Source organism: Ammospiza nelsoni, chromosome 5 (assembly GCF_027579445.1).
Source record: "Ammospiza nelsoni isolate bAmmNel1 chromosome 5, bAmmNel1.pri, whole genome shotgun sequence".
Taxonomy (NCBI): Eukaryota; Metazoa; Chordata; class Aves; order Passeriformes; family Passerellidae; genus Ammospiza; species Ammospiza nelsoni.
Genome location: NC_080637.1, coordinates 33,370,809 through 33,389,401, shown reverse-complemented (window position 1 = coordinate 33,389,401; position 18,593 = coordinate 33,370,809). Strand labels below are relative to the sequence as shown.

General features: G+C 40.7%; 1 protein-coding gene across 1 annotated transcript in view; it reads left to right on the top strand.

Annotated features, from left to right (window-relative positions):
- Positions 1-16,559: 16,559 nt before the first annotated feature.
- The window catches only part of WIF1 (WNT inhibitory factor 1), a 37,885-nt gene continuing 35,851 nt past the window's right edge, over positions 16,560-18,593 (top strand). Inside the window, exons 1-2 of the mRNA XM_059472166.1 lie at positions 16,560-16,723; positions 16,808-16,947. Of these exons, the coding sequence (XP_059328149.1) occupies positions 16,588-16,723; positions 16,808-16,947 (276 nt within the window). The 5' untranslated portion in view covers positions 16,560-16,587. The remainder of the gene's footprint in view (positions 16,724-16,807; positions 16,948-18,593) is intronic.

Genomic DNA, 18,593 nt, shown 5'->3' with positions numbered 1-18,593 from the left:
TGTACTGAAGTTAGGATACTTCCATTACCAATCCAAAATCACATTTCTTTCATAGAATACATTAGTATCAATCCCTTATTTTTATCAATATATCCACATAGTCAGTTTTTAAGGAAATACTGAAAGTGGTCACTTTTCTAAAGTACTTTTCTAATTTTTGACTGCAAGGAGAGTGGAGGCTGTTATTCATCAGCAAAAAAAAGGTGGTTGTTTTTTTGATAAGAAGTTTTGGGTTGTATTTTCCCTCTCATCCTTAAAGGACTGGTGTTCTAAAGAAACTGCCAGTTCTTCCATTAGGTGAAAAGCTGTTCTGGAAGTTAGCAACCATACTTATGTTGACTTCATTAGACTGGTACTTGAAGTTGTATTTTAACACCTCTCTTATTTTTCTTTCCTGATTCCAGATTTGTGTGATATTTATGCTTTTTTAATGTTCTTAGAATGTGTGAATGACAGCTGCCTTTCAAATGTTAGCAAGTCTCTCACTGCAACTTCCTCTTCAATTAATGCAGCCCACTCCCTATACAAATCACTGTTGCATACCTGAAGCATGTAGAAATCATGAGTCACATCTAAATGAAATATTATCCTCTTGTTAAACTCCCAATATTGTAAGTGCTTGTGTATTTCTATTTACCTTTCGATTTTTGAGCCTTAAGGTATGCTGAGATCATATTCTCTTAGGATTGTGCTGATAATGAATGTGAATGTTAGTAAAAAGTAAGAATGTGCCTTTCCTTTCTTTTTTAATAAAAGTGGAGATAGTCACATAATCACAGGCCTCCAGGAACTAGTGGAGTTGCTCTTATGGCAGTATGCCTCAGAAGAAATCACTCCCCTCTGAAAACAAACTGTACTAACCTATTTTTAAGCCTATTTACCCTTGTTTATCCAGTTGTTCCAAATACTACGTGATGAACATGAAATACCCTTTTCCTTTTAACATTGAATGGGCTTTTTTTCCCAAGCAAACCAATCTTAAATATTACTGTTGCTGCCACATTTCTGAGTGAACACATTCACTTGCCTTCTTTAAATTTCTTGTTTCTCCTCCTTACAACTCACATATGAGTTTTTTTAATAAGAGCAAATCCATCTTTGTTAAAATTACAGTGGTGTTATGGTACTAACACGTATTATTTGTTTATGTACTGGCCATGCCATTCAGCATGTGAGCCTATGTATGCATTTTTCTTTCCTATGGGCATCCTATTAATATTCAAAAGGCTTATGCTGTCTCTTGCCTTTGCATTGCTGCTTTTTGTGGCTAAGGTGTGGGCACATGCAAAGTATCTCTTGCCCACACAACCCACATGGCGCTGGACCACTCAGATACTGCAGCAGCATGAGCACAGTGTGCTGGATTCCCCACCTCCTGCAAAGAGGCCATGACGACATTACAGTTCTTTCCTAAGTGTCCCACACTACTTCCATTCCCACAAAGTTAGCGATGACCTGCTGTGACTGTGCAGTTCTTGCTGCTAAAAGTGAACAATCCTAGTTCATGACTCTGAGACTTCAAAATCTCAAAACAGAATCCCCTCCTGCAGTTAATATGTCAATGTTTATATAACTTAAACTGATCCATAGCATATCCTCTATTGGGTGGTCATCCCTGATCAGGTCATATAATTTCTGCTCACTTTATGATATCTGTATTCCTGGGCATTGACCATTTTGATGAAACTGTTGGAAGCATTACTGCTGACTCTGTACTTTGAAAATAAATGATCCACAAAGCAGAACTCTTAAATCCTTAAGATTGACTTGAAAAACTGTATTTATTTTTGAAAGGACAGTTTATTTACATATGAGCTTTTCACTTAAATTCACTTTCTGTATTCAGTTCTCTTCTCAGAGACCGGAATAGGTAGGTATATTTATTTTAAAACCTGAATCTGAGCCGTTCAATTCCTCCGGAACTGAGCTTAAAGAAGAATGTCAGCTATCAGAAAATGACAGATTTCATAACAAACTGTGACAAAGAAATAGTAGAATTTAAGAAAATGCCAACAAGAGAGACAAGGGCTTTAGGAGTAAAACAAAGAAGTAATAGTGACTAAAAGTTGATGTTTATTATGATAGTCAACTTTCTCCTTCCAGCCTCTTCAGGAAGCAAAAATGTAGTAACCGAGGGGCAGATGGATGAAATCATGAATGCAGATCAATGGTTGAGGGGATCATCCTGAAGCTATTCAGAGAGAATGGAAAAATCTCATTAGTAGGACAGTATCAAAATGCTCACCCACCTGTTGGTTCCTAAAACCTTCTTGCCCTACTATTTTATGTCTCAGAGAATTGTTGCTAAAGACTACTGCATGTTTTAATCAATATTTCTAACAAGGTGGCCAATCAGTTCTGTTTTGTTCTCTAAAGCATTGTACAGTTACAAACAGAGCTTTTTGTTTAAATTTGAAAAGGAAAAAGGGAAGCTGAGCTTGGTGGTCAGGCAGAGTACTTTATTATTGGTTCACTACTCTTAACATACAGAAACTCTGGCTGGGTAAATCAAGTACTTGCCATGTGGAATTGGTAGAAGTACTTCTACATATATATTGACCTCCCAGCACAGTTGTGGCCAAAAGTTGTGGCAATACACTACTCTGGCTTTTGAGCATCTACTTTCCTATGGTTAGGTGTCCCTTGCAGTATTTCCAAGATCTAAGGAAAAATAAAAACTAGAGTTGTATACTTAACCACGGAAGAATACTGGGAAGGAATCCTGCCTTTCTGAAATCAATAGAATCCTGAAAACCTGGAGATGCCTGATTCCCTGCATTCTTGTACCTTTCTCACATAAGGAAACACCTGTTAACACCATACAGGATATAGACATGTTAACTACACCTGATGAGATTTTTTTTTGCCTTGACCTAAACAACCTTTAACATGGCTGTAATGTGGCACTGTAGCCTGAAACCTTGAATAGTGTTTGGCACCAAAGTGATGAGCAGCATAGATGGAGCCATAAAGAGCTCACTGTTTACAATTACATCCTTGACTTTGATCCAAAGCTAATTAATGTCTTAAAAACTTAGGATTATTTAATTAATTTAATAATGCTTAAAAGAAGAGCCATCATGTGCAGAAAGAAAAAATGAAGTTTATATTTTACCTTTTTGTACAAGTGTAATTGTGTAATGCATTTTCCTGTGCCACAGGATTTCTAATTTCTAATTTCAGTTCATTCAATAACTAAGCAAAATATTAATTCATAGAGTTGACAAAAATAACCAAATCCAAGAAGTAAGAACATGGCCACCATTCTGTTTTCTGTCCATGTCATTAGACTGCTGCAAAGCACTAAATTCAGTGTGTTCCAAATAATTATTGGTATTGTCTATGCCTCTTTAACACTTGGAGATCTGACCCATTTTCCTGGCTCTTTTGTAACTGGCTCTGTGCAAACACAAGAGAAGATACTCCTTTCCCTTGAGTACCCACTTGCTTCCATTACCTGTCTTGAAGTGCAGGCAAGGTACATAAGCAGGAAGCCAGTAGCCCTTAGAAAATTCTCTCTTTGTAGAGAAAGCACTTGTGCATTTCAGCAGTGCAGACTGCCACAAGTCTCTCTGTCTCTCCTACTCTCAGCTTCTTATTGAGTATTGAATCAATCCTTTTGTTATAAGCAAGCAGTGGTGTCATCCTGGCACATTTTAAAAAGATTTCCTTAGGCTACATTATTTCCACTGTTTATAACTTCACTCACATAGAAAATATCTCACAAAGAGGAAGGAAGAACTTCCATAAGAACTACTCACAGACAGTGGGGAAAAAAGTACCACTAGCCCTAAGACAACAATTTCCTTCTCAAAGTACATGCTACATTTCTAGAACTTTGTTTTCTACTGTAAAAATCAAGTACTTTTAGGGAACATTAACAACAACCAACTTTTGGCCTACACAAACATCTCCATCTAAAAGCAGCTTCATCCTGTCTGAACTGAATCTTCTGTGTCACACATCATGGGAGTCTCTAGCATTCCCCACACTCCCTGGTCTTCTAAATACATGTGAATGTCATCATTGCATTCAGTTTCCTTCTGTGCTTAATTCTTTATGGTCCTTACAGGCCAGAAATCTCTCTCTGCTCTTCAATGTCAGACTTCCTGTGAAGGCTGGATCCTTCATCTCCACAGCGTACCATGTAGCGTTCTGTACAAAGGTTTAATTTCTCAGACCAGAGACACATCTGACACCATTTGTTGCTGTACCTGGAAAAAAGATGGCCTTCACCTTGCTGAACTTGCATTAGAACTGCAGTCCTCTTACTGTAAACTGTTGGAACAGCTCCAATATCACTTCTGAGAAATCCTCACAGCAGCAAAACCCTAGTCCTCTCCCTGCATAGCCAGACATAAGCAATGATTTCTGCCAGTTCTCTCCATGCCTCTATGATGAGCTGGCCTAGAGTGGAACACCTCCCTTTTCTCATGGAAAAGAAGCATAAAAAGGAAAAAAACCCAAACAGAAATGAAACAGAGAGAAACAGTAGACACAGCAGAAAGAGTATCAAGAAGAAGTAAGAAAGTTAAAGGGAACAGAAGAAAGAAGAAGGAACAGTGAAAGTAGTAATACTGAACAAATTAAAAGCCAAATACTGAAATGCCTGCTTTGTACCCCATGAGACTTTGTAGGACGGTGAGGAGATACTTTTACAAGGAAACCCAGAGGAAATATTTGGAGGAGCTCTATGTGCAAATGGGTAGGGCAAGGGAAAAAATGGGTTTTTTTCATTCATACACACTGTATAGGGAGCAGTAGGTGGAGGAGCGCATTCTCCTCTCATCTGCACCCCGAGTTCATCGGGAGTGCAAACAGTTGTTCTCCAGATGTCTATGAGAAAGGAAAATAGTATTTGCAAATCTGAAGGACTGGGGGCCCATAATACACAGGTATTGTACCCTTTGATCAGCAGAACAGAGGCTCCTCTAACTCACCATTTTCTATCATGTACAGACACAAGTTTCCCCTGGCTAGGATTAGTCTTTGTAAAAAACTTCCTGGGCAAAAAATAATACAGCATGAAAAAGAAATTTAACAGTATGCTGAACAAAAAATTCTCAGTTTCATAGTACCTGAGAGAAAGGATGAACCATGTCTGTAATATATCTGATGTATCAGTGGAGAGTTGTCATCCAATTGTGATCATTAAAAAATTAAGCATGCACTTAAGTGTTAGGACAATATAGGACCCAAAAGGTCTTACCTAAGGTCATAAAGAAGACTGTGGCAGAGCTGTAAACTGAGTTAATGTCATGAGGGCACCAGGAAGGAAATTAGGAGCCTTGTTCTTTGCCCTTGGCTCTGCCACTGATTTGCTGCATGGCAAATTACTTCCTCTTAGGTGAGTCAGTTTCTCCCATAGGCAAATTGAAATAATGATTCATCTTTGTAGAAGTGCTTCAAGAATGATGCTGGAAAACGTTATAGAAAAGCAAAGTTGGAATTCCACTCCAGTGCACTCCCTAGGCTATCATTTGTCCTCTTGCTGGATTTTTTGAAGAGTGATGTCTTTGTTACGGTGAATGATACTTTTTTTACAGATAATAAAGCTGCAAAATTATATAGCAAAAGCAAAATTAAATGCTGGATTACTTCTATGTGCTATATGTTATGTGCTATAGCAGACAAAAGATGTGCTAAAAGGAAGTTATCTGTGTAGCAGAATCAGCCAAGCAAAACATGAAATGCCAATTCAGTACTCCGTCTGGAGTAAAAAGCAGCATGTGACTAAATAATTTTAAAATTTGTCGTTCTATAAGAAAAACAAAGTGGCCATGTATTATTAGACCTTTCAATGTGTCCTGAAACAGGCACAGATATAAAATGAATGAAAATATGTTAGACCATAAAAGAAAGGCTATAATTTAAAAGTCAACAACCTTGTTTACAGCAAAAAAAGGGAAAACACATAGCAGTTAAGGCACAAGAGAAGTACAGGCCGTACCTTGTGGTTGGTACCCAGGGAAACTGAATTACCCTGCAACAAGCTTCAAGAAGTAAAATGGGAAAGACAGGTAAACCAAAGTTTTCAAATGAGCCTTTTGTAATGTATTCCTAATCATCCAAGAGTCCAAATTGAGTTGTAGAGAAGACCAGCTTTTAGAAAAGTTAATTATTCACAAATTTAAATGAAATTAATTGGAAAACCATCTAGAAAAACATAGGAGGGAAAACTTGCCAGCTAAGATTTTTAATAGCTATTATCATTATTTACTTGAATGAGAGTTTTCAACATCATACATTTGCACATTTACAACATAGTGTACATCTGCCATTTGTTATAAACCATATGAAGAAGCCAGCAGTGTCTTATATTGACCAAGATGGTACCTTCGAATTAATGCTTTAATCTACATTTTACATATGTAACTGAATGTACATAGTATAGAAAATATGTTTTGATTTTATTTATAAAATATTTTAAACCCTTTGACATTGAGAATATTGTTCAATCTCAGTAAAACCAATGTCCAATAAGTCTTTAAACACAATTTTGTTTATGCTCTTACCCAACCAAGTTTTTCATGCTCCTTTACCCTCAGCTCTAGGACAACATCATGTCATTCCTAAATACATCTAGACCTATTTTTATCATCTGAAAGGATATAAAGATATGTATGAAGCTGAATTGCTCTATGAAAACACTAACTGCCTAAATAGTTTCCGTATATTTTGCATGATGCCATGACATTTATTTTATATCACTGCCTTGTAATTTCATTTTAGCTTTCTTTAATAACATTTATTTGCTTTCCATGGCTTTTTTACTAACTCTTTGGACCATTTCCTACTTCAATTATCATTTACTGAAGCCATGCTTTAGAACCTATTACTCCTTGTTCCTTCCCTGAGAAAACATTTTACTATGCACAGTTCAGCAATTTTTATATTTTACATCATTCATCTTGACATTGTGTTGGTTGTAAAAGTTCCCTCATTCATTCTGTGAACTGTGGAAGTCAGGACTCTTTTAAATCTATCTGCAGTTGTCATTAGGATTTTCTGAAGAACTGATGCCAGGCAAAATTTTCTAAATTCATCTTGTAGATAATACATACATTTGAGCATTCTCATTATCCATCTGTTGCTCTCAGATTTCATGTTTTACTTTCAGGTTTCCCATAATCTCACATTATTTTTTCTCTTTTTGACAACTGGTAATGCTGTAGTGCTGTAACTTACATAATGAATGGATTGTTGAGGATATATACAAGTTCAGCTACTCCATCACTCCCTCCACTTTCTTCCTTCCATGGGTTTCTGTACTGAATTTTCTTGTATTAGCATACCCACTATGCTTTGCCTGTTTGGTACTCATTGTGGAGTACTCAGATTGTGGAGTACATGAACTATGCAATTCAAGAACATCCTGTTTTTGAAGGAGTGCTTTAACCTGTTAATAAATATGCTATGAGGTAGCTGTTCTCACTCTGTTTCAGGTGCTGCCTGTGCAGTTTGGAGCTAAAAAAGCTCTTTCTTGTTCTCTCCAATCTACTACTTGTGTGAAAGTATTTCTGGTTCTGGCTATTGAGAAAACCCCAATCTCCAGCAATTTATATGACAAAGAGAAATCCCAGTGGTGAGCTCTCTAAGCAGTTTAGTCCATTTGTACATCACTATTTGCCACAGACACAATTCTCACAAGTCCGCTGGAATGCCTACTGCTTTCAGTTAAAAAGCTGCAACAACTTCCTGCAGAGATGCAGAAGTGTTTTTTTCTCAGAATATCCTATATTAATAGGATTATTTCCAAACATGTCATTACATAAATATGAGAGATGTTTAGTGCAATTAAAAGGCTTATAGCGATTGTGTTCAATGCCAGATTGATTTGGATCTTTTGCTGATTGGATCTTTTCATTGTTTTTGATTTTGCCGGCAACCCCATCTTTCTACATCTTTACTGCATTTCTTCTCTTAGGTTTCTTCCCTGAGTGCTGGGGATTACAGCCCTTGGCATTCAGTTCCTCAATTCCTTTACCAGCCCAGGGTGACACTTCAGCAGCAGCTTCACAGTTGTTCCAGGAGGATGGGGGACTTTAGGATACATAATGAGACAGAAATTCTGGCCCTGTTAGGTCAATGGCAGTTTTGTCACTGCCTTTATTTAAGCTAGGATGGCATCCTGCTTGTCTGACTCATGTTCTACCAAAACCATGAACTGAGTATCAGGGTCTGTGCCCTGCGCATCCTTGCTCTTTTGTTTCCTTGCTGTTCCAGCATAGGGAATGTTTGAACCTGTTTCTTTAGCACAGTTCAAAGTATTTTATATCTTCTCATACCTGCTCTAGAGTAGTGTATAAAGGTAGGAGGAGAACATAGTTGAATGGCTCTGCTTCAAAAATTACATTATTTTTGGATTATTTTGTTCTCCCATTCAGTTTAATGCCAGAGAGGAACATATGGCTCCAAGTGATTCTTTTCCACTTTGCAATTCACATATTCTTTACCATATGTAAGGCATTATTTCATACTATGGCATATATAATCTTTCCCATGTCTATTCTTCCTTATGACAGAATGAACAATATACATTTGATCTTTCTGCTCCTGAGGCACTGTCATTCTGATGGTCATTTTGGACACTAACTGTGGTTTTCCAAGAATATTCCTAAGAGAATTTGAGGTGCTTTTGTTGTTATTTGTGTGATAAATTGTAATGATATCTTTAGTTTTGACCTTGATTCTGGAAGTGCCTGAGGTTTTCTTGTTAAGCAAGTCACAGACCACTAGCTCAGTTATCAAAGAAGCTTGCATGATCCTATAGTCGCAGAATTTGAGCTTTTAATCTGCAGTGTATGACAAAAGCACCAAAGGCTTTGTGGGCAGCCACATTCAGCAACAAATCATCCTGCTGTCATACATTTCATTCCTTTTCAGTGAGTAATATTTACACAATCTGCCCATTATCTCCTCCAATAGATGTCGACTTTAACCCACTGAAGTTGATTCTGCAGGTAAGTAAAGTTGATAAAAGAGATTACTTCGTTTGGTACAATATTTTTAAAAAATTGTGAAGGATTAATTGCTCAGATCCGTTACTCACACTCTCTGTAATTTCTAAGGCTGAAACTTCATTGCATCCACTTTTCTCTCCTTCCATTTTATTTTTTACTTTGCTAAAATCTTCTTCCTCTCAGCCCACTGAGATGCTGGACCCACAGCCTTAGGGTCCTAAGGCTGCCTCTTCTGGGTAATGCTACATCCTCCCTCAAACAACTCAGGACAAGTAACTTGGTGAGTCTGCAGTATTCTCTTCATTCACAAAAAAGCACTAAAGAAGTTCCATGAAGGCAAACAATTGAAGAAAACTGGTAGAAATAGTTTTGTATATACATGCTTCAATATAAAGATTTCATTCTAATTATTTCTGAGACTATTTGACAACTAAATGCTTCAATGAAAGCTTAAAAAAACTAAATTAATTTTAAAATCCAATTGCAATTCTTATAAATAGGAAAGGTACAATTAATTGTGTTAATGCTAATATAAGTATTTAGTTTAGTATATTTTTCAGTGTTTTAAGGACATAATTTGGAAATATATTTTTCAATGAAAAATTCACCGATCAAGATTCAAAATAATGGAAACAATTAAAACTATACTTGCATTGAAATTATTTATAGAAAAGCAATAAAGAAAAGAAGACTACTTTTGTTTCTTAAAAATTTCTTTAGTCTGATAGTTTAGAAAGAAGTATTCACATCTTCTAGTCATACACACAATTGGTTTCAGAAATGGAACTTGAAACCTGAAGCAAAGTTAGAAGTCCTGACACCAGGACAAAGAGAATCACCAGGTGAGAGAGCTGGGAACTGATGCCTTCAGGATAATACCAATGATTAGTCTGGGGATTAATTAATAAAAATAGTGTGCACTGTTCTGTGGGAAATGGAAAGATGGAAACTTCCTCAGATTCAAGAGGATTTGATCTGCATCCTTGGAAGGAGCTTGGATTGATGTAAAAATAAAGTACACAGACATTAAGCATAAAAATAATAAACTTATGTTTTTACAGTTGTAAGTAAGAATATGCCTTAAGTAAGAATCTGTACTGGGTAAGATGGTGAAGGGTCTATAGTATAGTAACAGGATTGTATGGGGTGAGTTAAGAGTTTAAAAGTTATAATAGAAGCATCTGTGTGTACATGAGTTAGAAGCCCATTGGGTGAAAATATCCACAGTGCTGTAGAAATGAGTAAAGGTGATAGGTTAGAAAAGCAAAATAACTGTCCACTGGATCAGAAAGTTATATGCTGTCTTGTAACAAAGAACTTGGGACTACTTTGTGCTATGGCCGACTGCCTGCTCCTCTAAGATCTCACGGCCTCTAAGACTGATTCTTCTCTGAGCAATAAATCATTCTTAGCCCAATGATGGTCCCATCCCTTATTTAAAACAGTGACAATGACACTGTTCCTTTTAAAAATTAAATAATTGAGGTCTGAATTTACTACAGTCTATTAAAGTAATGGAAATTACAATAATATTAATTAAATTAAAGCAGTGCAAGCATTTACTAGTGAAGTTTAAAAGGTTAGATCTGCTTTTTTAGAAGCAGGGAAATGTCACACAAGTTTTATATTCAAAAAACTCCCAAACCATTGAAAATACAATTACTAAAAACTTTAAAAACCTCTGGGATAACACAACCAGATTCTGGGATTTTACAGACAAGACCAAAGTTCTGATGTCAGCCATGCTTGAAATGAAGAACAAAATTGGTGATCAGCTGGGAAAATGAATGAAATAACTTGCCCATTGCCACTCAAGTATATGACAGAAGCAAGGACAAGGACATCTCTCTCTAACTTCTCTAACAATTTGATAATTTTTATTTCTGCAAACTTTCATTTGCCACAGTTTTCAGCTTCAGTAAAGAGTGGGACAATAGCTGTAAAAATATTTGTCTTCTTCAGTACCCAGCTGGGTTCAAAGCCAGACTAACTTCATGTTCTCCAGTGGATGACCCAGGACTATTGTAGGAAAAGAAATGAGAGAGATAATGAACCATATCATAAGTGATATAAAATAGAAGACTTCTGCCTCTTGAGTATTTTGTGTTGCAACCTTCAGTATTGCTTTGACATAGTTTTTTAAACTACAATAAGGAGTATGTTCTAGAATAAATAATTGGAATGTAATATTCAGAATAATTGAAGATGGAGTCTTTAATTTCCCATTTGAAATTTCAGAAACTTCAATTTATTTCAATTTCAGCAAAACTGTTTTTTCTAATAAAAACTGACTTTTCTAATAAAACTAGTTCTATGGGATTTTCTCCTGACAGCTCTTAATGACAGTTGTTCTGGCTTAAGCAGGAAGAATTTAAAAGGATCTAATTCACAATGCATAAGCTTTGTGTCTGCAGAGACTGGCAGGAATTTTATCATTCACTTCAGTGAATACACGCAGTGAAGGCTGAGCACTTCTGAAAATCCTGCTGCAATCTGGCATCTTCTTGTTTATTTAAATTGTGCAGGTGTTAGTTATCATCTACCAGTGTTCACCACATAGAAACAAACCAATAAAACCTGTATTTACTATTTCTGTACACCTGAGGCGAAGTGTCACAGCAAGTGGTGTTCAGAATGATGCAACCTTCCCAAAGAAGCGTCTTGAAAAAGACACCTCAGGGGCACATGCACATCTGCCCTCCCTTTATTTATTAGAAATGCTTCTTTATTTGCTAAGACTTCTTTATTTATTAAAAAGGCTTCTCCCATGGCTTTTTTATGACAACGTAAAAAACATGAAAATACAAGCAAAACAATAAAAATTATAAAAATCTACAAAACATTTTAACTAAAGCAAGCCCTCAACCCTTGAGTCCCCACTGTCCAAAGAATTTATTCTGTCAGTGATTTTTTCTGTTTGGATCTGTTGGACTTGTCCCTTCAGCAGCTGGGGTCCTGCAGGATTGTGGAAGGGTTGGGTGAAGGGTTTAGGGAAAGGCTGGAGGTAAGTAGGGGTTGAGGAAGGGAAGAAGGGATGGGAGTGTGAAGGTAAGGATTGGTTTTCTTAGTTTTTACAGAGATGGGGTAACTGAGAGGCATTGTATAATATTCTATTATAAGTCTCAGTGGATAGTGAGACACAAGAGATGTAAAACTCAATGCTATTCTATCACAAGCTAACCTATTCTTGGTTACAACACCTTAGAAATGTTTTCCAGCCTATTAGCTTGTGCCACACAATGCTGCCATTACTTCTAACCTACGTTATTACCTATATATTACCTATATTTTTTCCCTACATGGTTCTGCTACAATGCATCTTTTTCAGTTTTAATTCTCTAAAATATCTAGTTTTTTTGCAAGGCCATATTTTGAAACTTGTTGAAACTTGTTTCTTGTTCAATCCCTCCTCAACAATGTCATCTCTATTCCATGACCTTTCTAAGTCAGTACTCTTTATCTCAGCATTTGCAAACAGATGTACAAGACTGTGAACTTTGAGTCACGTTTTGAAAATTTTTTATAAATCCATTTACCACAGTCCTATCAGATTATTTTTTTTTTTTTCTTGTTGAAATTTCAATTCTTCTTTTTCTGTTCAATCTCTTTGTTCACCTTTCTTCCCTGATTTTAGGGATTTCAAAGGGAATAATTGTGGCAAGTTTTGCTCTATTTCCCTACACTCGATTTCATCTGGGTACAATTGGTTGTAGTCATTCCATTTCAAATTTTTGGTATTTTTCAATTTTATTTTTGATTGACCATATCTCCTTTCAGGAGTGTTTGTTCAACTCTGTCTTTGGATTTCAAGACGTGGGACAAAACGCCACGGAAACAGGGAAAGCAGGGGTTTATATATGGATTTTGAGGGGTGGGGCAGAACACCAGGGCCAATGGGATGAGGGCACAGGGGTGAATGAGGGGGAAGGGCCAATGGGATACATTGAATCTGCATGTCACAGCAAGGCACGCTGGGAGAAGCCTTTTTCCTCACCCTACCATAGGTAGCTGTGGCTTGAGTGGTTTTTGCTCCAGGGGAGCATTGTGAATTCTCTCCTTGCTGGCCTCCGCAGCGAAGCAGCATCTATAACCTTTGGAATGAGGATTATTGCCTCAGGCCATATTTATGCCCAATACTGTTATTACTTATGTCTTTTTCTCCCTCCTTTTATATTATTCATAGCTGATGATCAAAGGGCATCAGGCTCTGACTTCCATACCCTTCCCTGGATATGTCATCATTCAAACCATCCATTCATTTATTCATTCCAAGGCTGTCATCAGGGGGATGCTGTCAATTGCAATGAATGTCAGAGCAGGCCACAAACGCACAATATATGCATTCTTATGAAAATTAGTGGATCTTGGAAGACATATTCACAACACAGTTCTGTTTTCATATATGTTTTCCATTTCATTAAACAAAGAACCACAAAATATTTGTTTTCCCAAGTATATTCCAATCCTCTCTCCATAATGCTCTCAACTCACTTAAAAAGAGACTATTCTTCCTTGAAATATGTCGTGTAATTTAGGAGAGGCATTTTAAAAAGGGATCAAGAACTATACCAAGCTTATATCTAGATCTCCACATCAAATGCAAGCAGGCATTATGAGCAGAAGTTTAGCAGACCTCACCCTCAGTGAATCTTATTGTGGTACAATACTGCAGAGAGTAACTGGAGAGCACATGCACTACAGTACAACAGGCCAGTCTCAGCACTAACAAAGGATTCACCTAAGCCTTGGCAGGTGCTGGAGGAGAGACACTCCACTAAAACACCTACAGAGGTGTCTCTGGGCTTGGGTAGTCTGTTGGTACAAAAACATACCCATCAAACTGTACATCAGTCACCAGGTACCAGCTAATCTCTGCAGAAAGTAAGCTAATTGCTATTTCATTTTTACTCAGGAGTGTTTAAATTGTATCATCACAGTTTTGGAAATTGTGTTCCAGTGTTATTGGCAATTACATTGTGTTCCTTTGCTGGATCTTTAAAAAGTCCCTTTACGTGGTAAGTAACAATGTAAATCATTTACATTAGAATATTAAATATTCTTGCCCGTCTTGAGGTCCAATTTAACCTCTTCTTATAAGTTTCATTTCAGATACTATTTTCCCCACTATATTTATATTTTGTAATACAGTTAAAATTTATTGTGCATTTTTCAAGCTGAGAAGGCTCAATCACATTGACTGGGATCAGGTATTTACGCGGTTGTTCGGGAGGTCGCTGACAGCGCATGCTGCGGATCGAGGCCCCGCGGCGGCCGGGGCTGCAGAGGCGGCGGCGGCCGGCAGGGGGCGGCCCCGCTCCGCAGGGAGAGCCGCGGCTGGGACCGGCACAGCCGGGCCGCCGCACCCACGGCCCTCAGCGGCGGCAGCGGCACAGCCCGGGCCGCCGCACCCACGGCCCTCAGCGGCGGCAGCGGCACAGCCCGGACAGCCGCACCCACGGCCCTCAGCGGCGGCAGCGGCACAGCCCGGGCCGCCGCACCCACGGCCCTCAGCGGCGGCAGCGGCACAGCCCGGGCCGCCGCACCCACGGCCCTCAGCGGCGGCAGCGGCACAGCCCGGACAGCCGCACCCACGGCCCTCAGCGGCGGCAGCGGCACAGCCCGGGCCGCAGCACCCACGGCCCTCCGTGCAACCGCATCAGCCAGACTGGGGAGCGCAGCGAAGTGTGCGAGATAAAAAAAGCATTTTACACAAAATAAATGAGAATTATCGAATCACGGAACCTCAGAGTGGTTTGGGCTGGAAGGAAACTTGAATGATCATCTCAAGTTTCAGCTCACCTATGACTAGGTTGCGCAAAGCCCCACCCATCCTGGTCTCTAACTCTTCCAGGAATGGGATATCCACAACTTCTCTGGGTAACCTGTGCCAGGGCCTCAACACTCTCACGGTAAAGAATTTCTCTCTGATCTAAACTTACTCACTTTGATTTTGAAGCCATTCTCTACCCACTTTGTGATTGAAGCCATTCCCCTTTGTCATATCACTACAGGTCCCTGTGGAAGTTCCCTCTCTGGTTCAATTCCCTCTCTGGCTCTTTTCTAGGCTGCCTCTAGGTACTGGAAAGATGCTCTAAGGTCTCTTGTGAGCCTTGACCAGGATGAACAACCCCAACTCACTCAACCTGTCTTCGTAAGAGAGGCGCTCCAGCCATCTCATCACCTTCATGGCCCTGCTCTGGACTCAATCCAACAGGTCTACATCCTTCCTTTGCTGGGGATCTCATAACTGGACGCAGTGTTCCAAGTGGGGTATCACAAGGCAGAGTAGAAGGGGAGAATCACCTCCCTTGACCTACTTGTCACACTACTAAATAACCAAAAAATAGCAAGTAATCACCACTATCTAACAAGCATCTAGAGGTCAGGTATTTTTGTTAGAGTACATACACTGATTCCAGGTTTTGGAACCTAAGATTTTTCATCTGGGCAAGTTACTAGGGAATGTCACTCAATAACATCTGTCTGGAAAAGAAAGACCAACTTCATGTTGCTGTCCATTACATAGAGAATTCCAGCCCTCGCAGTAGTACTGAGGTAACTTTAGCAGTCACACTAACAGGATGAGATGGAGTGCCAGCAGCATCTAAAGCAGTAATCACAGGGAGAAAATACCCTGCAACTCCTTCCAGAACACTACAGACAAAAACTTGGGGGTTTTACTCAAACTTTATCTATCCTGCTAGGTTTTGAAATTTTGGGTCTTTTTTTATTTTTTAGAGGCTTTTCTTTTTGTAATGGAAAAATCCAGAAAACTTAGAAACAATATTTTTTTTTTATTCTTTTAGAAGGGGTGATTCTGTTTAAATAATTTTTTGAATAGAAGATTCTTTCATAATTTACTAAGTTTCTATATTGAGCCAGTTCCAGTTTCTATGTAAATGGCAACATTTCAGTGTTTTTCAGTCTCCACTGTTCTCAGGACCTTGGGACAAAAGCCAGGTGAAGCTTTTCTTCCTTTAGCACGTCGCCTCATTTTTTGCGTCGTTCTCTGGCGCTGGAAAATGTGTCCCCGTGCCGCTGTCCGGATGATGGCTCGCTTTAGGGCTGACCTGTGCAGTGTCGCTGCAGCCGCGGCCACACCGCGCCCACCTGCGGCTTGGGTGATGCTCCCCCCATCCCTGACTCGAACCCCACGTGTGCCGGGGGGCGGCTACGCACGGACTTGGTTTCTTCGCGCAGACACGAGTGACTCCAGCGACTCATTTGCGACCGTGGTGGTGCCAGGGTGACGGCCGGAGTGCCAGGGTGCCCCTGCGGGGAGGGCGAGCACAGGGAGGGGGGCGGGACGCGCGACAGGGTGCGACCCTGCGGTGTCACGGGTCCCCTGTGACAGAACGGGTGTGGGTCACGGTCCCGGCTCTCGGCTCTGCTCTTGCGGGAGCGGGCGGCCACCCGCAGCCCCGGAGCGCTGACCGCCCCCCGCGGCGGGGGAAGGACCGAGCGAGCGCCGCCCGTCGCCCGCCGCCCGCGGCGCCGCCCGTCGCCCTCCCCGTGCCCGCCCCGCCGCTGCCGCCGCCCCGCCGGGGCCGCCCCGCGGCAGAGGGAGGGAGGGAGGGAGGAGCGGCAGCGGAGCCGGCGAGCCCCGGGCGGGCGGTACGGGAGCATGGCCCCGGCGGGGCGGCTGTGCTGTGCCGCGCTGCTCTGCGGCGCCCTCAGCCTCTGCAGCCTGCGGGCCGCGCCGCGCCAGCCCGACACCCTCTACTTGTGGATCGACGCCCAGCAGGCGCGGGTGCTCATCGGTAAGTGCGGCCGCTGACCCGGGCGGGAGCCCGGAGCCGAGCCCGGCGGGGCTGCCGCGCACTGCGCCCCTTTGCCTTCCGCAGGCTTCGAGGAGGATATTCTGATCGTGTCCGAGGGGAAGATGGCCCCGTTCACCCACGACTTTAGGAAAGCCCAGCAGAGGATGCCCGCCATCCCCGTCGGCATCCACGCCATGAACTTCACTTGGCAGGCAACGGGACGGGTAGGTGCCGAGATTGGGCCGCGGCAAGGGCGGGGGACGCTCTGTAAACCCAGGCAGGTGGTTTGGCCTTGGAATAGTTGAGAAAACCCTCTCCGAGGCGTGCTAGGGCAGCCCTGGGTGCGGGGGTCCGAGGCGCGGGCGGGGGCTCGGGGAGAAGGGATTGCTGCCAGCGCCTTGGGATGGATGGCTGGGAAAGCGCGCTGGCAAAGGGCTGGAGGGTGCGTGGGAGCGCCGGGCCGCCCGGGCCGGAGAACCCTCAGGCTGGTGAGGCGTGAGACTGAACTCACTAGGAACATCCCAGTCGCCTGCACTTGCCGTAGAATTTTGTACCGGACGGTAGTTCCGTGGATGCAGTTTACTTTCGTCTTTAGCTTATGAACGTACGCTACAGCTCTTCATTGATCTCTATGTACTAAATGTGCAGGCTTAATTTGTAATGCTACTAAATAGCAATTCTCTTCTCTGGGCTTAATTTTACCAAGTTAAATTGGTAAAACCACATAAATCTGTAGTTTATTGAATCCTGTTGGATTCTTTTGTTGAAAATGTAAGAATCTGTGACATATTTTTGTGAAGAAACATATGTATGATTTGACACACTGACAACATATGTTGGATTTGCATAAAGCTGAAACTTGTTAGTGTACATTATCATGGATACAGAAAAAACATGGTGGCGTAAAATCCTGGATAAAATTATTTCATTTTTACAGTGCTGAACATTGACTTTATGCAATAAAAAAATTTATAGAGATGAAACAATATTTCCATTTAAATTGTGATCATTGATTGTATAATTCAGCTAATTGCAGCTTCACAAATTTTGTTGTGGTTTTGGTTGTTTTGAAAGTTCTCTATCTACAGGATTTGTTTGGCTTCAAGGTGTTGTCTGATGCCCTTGCAATTTTTGCTGTCCTCACAAAGCCTTTGGGTTTAGGAAGTGCTTCACCCCCTCCTCCAGAGAGGAAGGTGAATGTGGAGAGACAAAACTTGCTCACAAAGGCTGCCTTGCTCTAGGTTTTTGGCGTTCCCATCAAGCTTTACAGAGAAAACAACTTTGTAAGCCCAGGGCTGGCATTTAAATACCTAGAAATTTTTGCTGTCTTTTGGAACTGTGTTTTCTGTTCCATTTCTCTGCCAGCTTCAGTTGTTGTTGATGATAAAACTAGCTCTTTTTTTAATGGGTGATCAAGATGTTAGACTGAACACTGTCCTCTTGGATTTCCTTCTTGTGCTCTGCTCTCCTTCCTTTGCTGCCTACAGGTAGGTCATTAGGAAAAGGTGGTTCCAATACTGATTTCGGTGAGAAGAGTCACAGGCTTAAAGACAGTATAGGAAAATGTTCTGCCTGATGCCACTTGCAGGATGAAATCCTTTCTGAGCAGCTGCAAAGGTGTTTGACCCATTAGTCCTCTTCCTATTTTCCAAATTACCGAATTCCTCTTAGACAAAGCATAATTAGTAAGTGAAATACCTAAATGGTTAAAAAAGTTCTGTGTTTCTCCAGAACTCCCAATATTTTATGAGGGAAAAAAATGAGTATATTTTTACTTTTTTCCAGTGTTCCAATTTGGTTTTAAGTATACATCTTCTTAGAAGTTTCCATTAACACATCCAGGGAAGTGCTAACAACTTACTACCTTTAT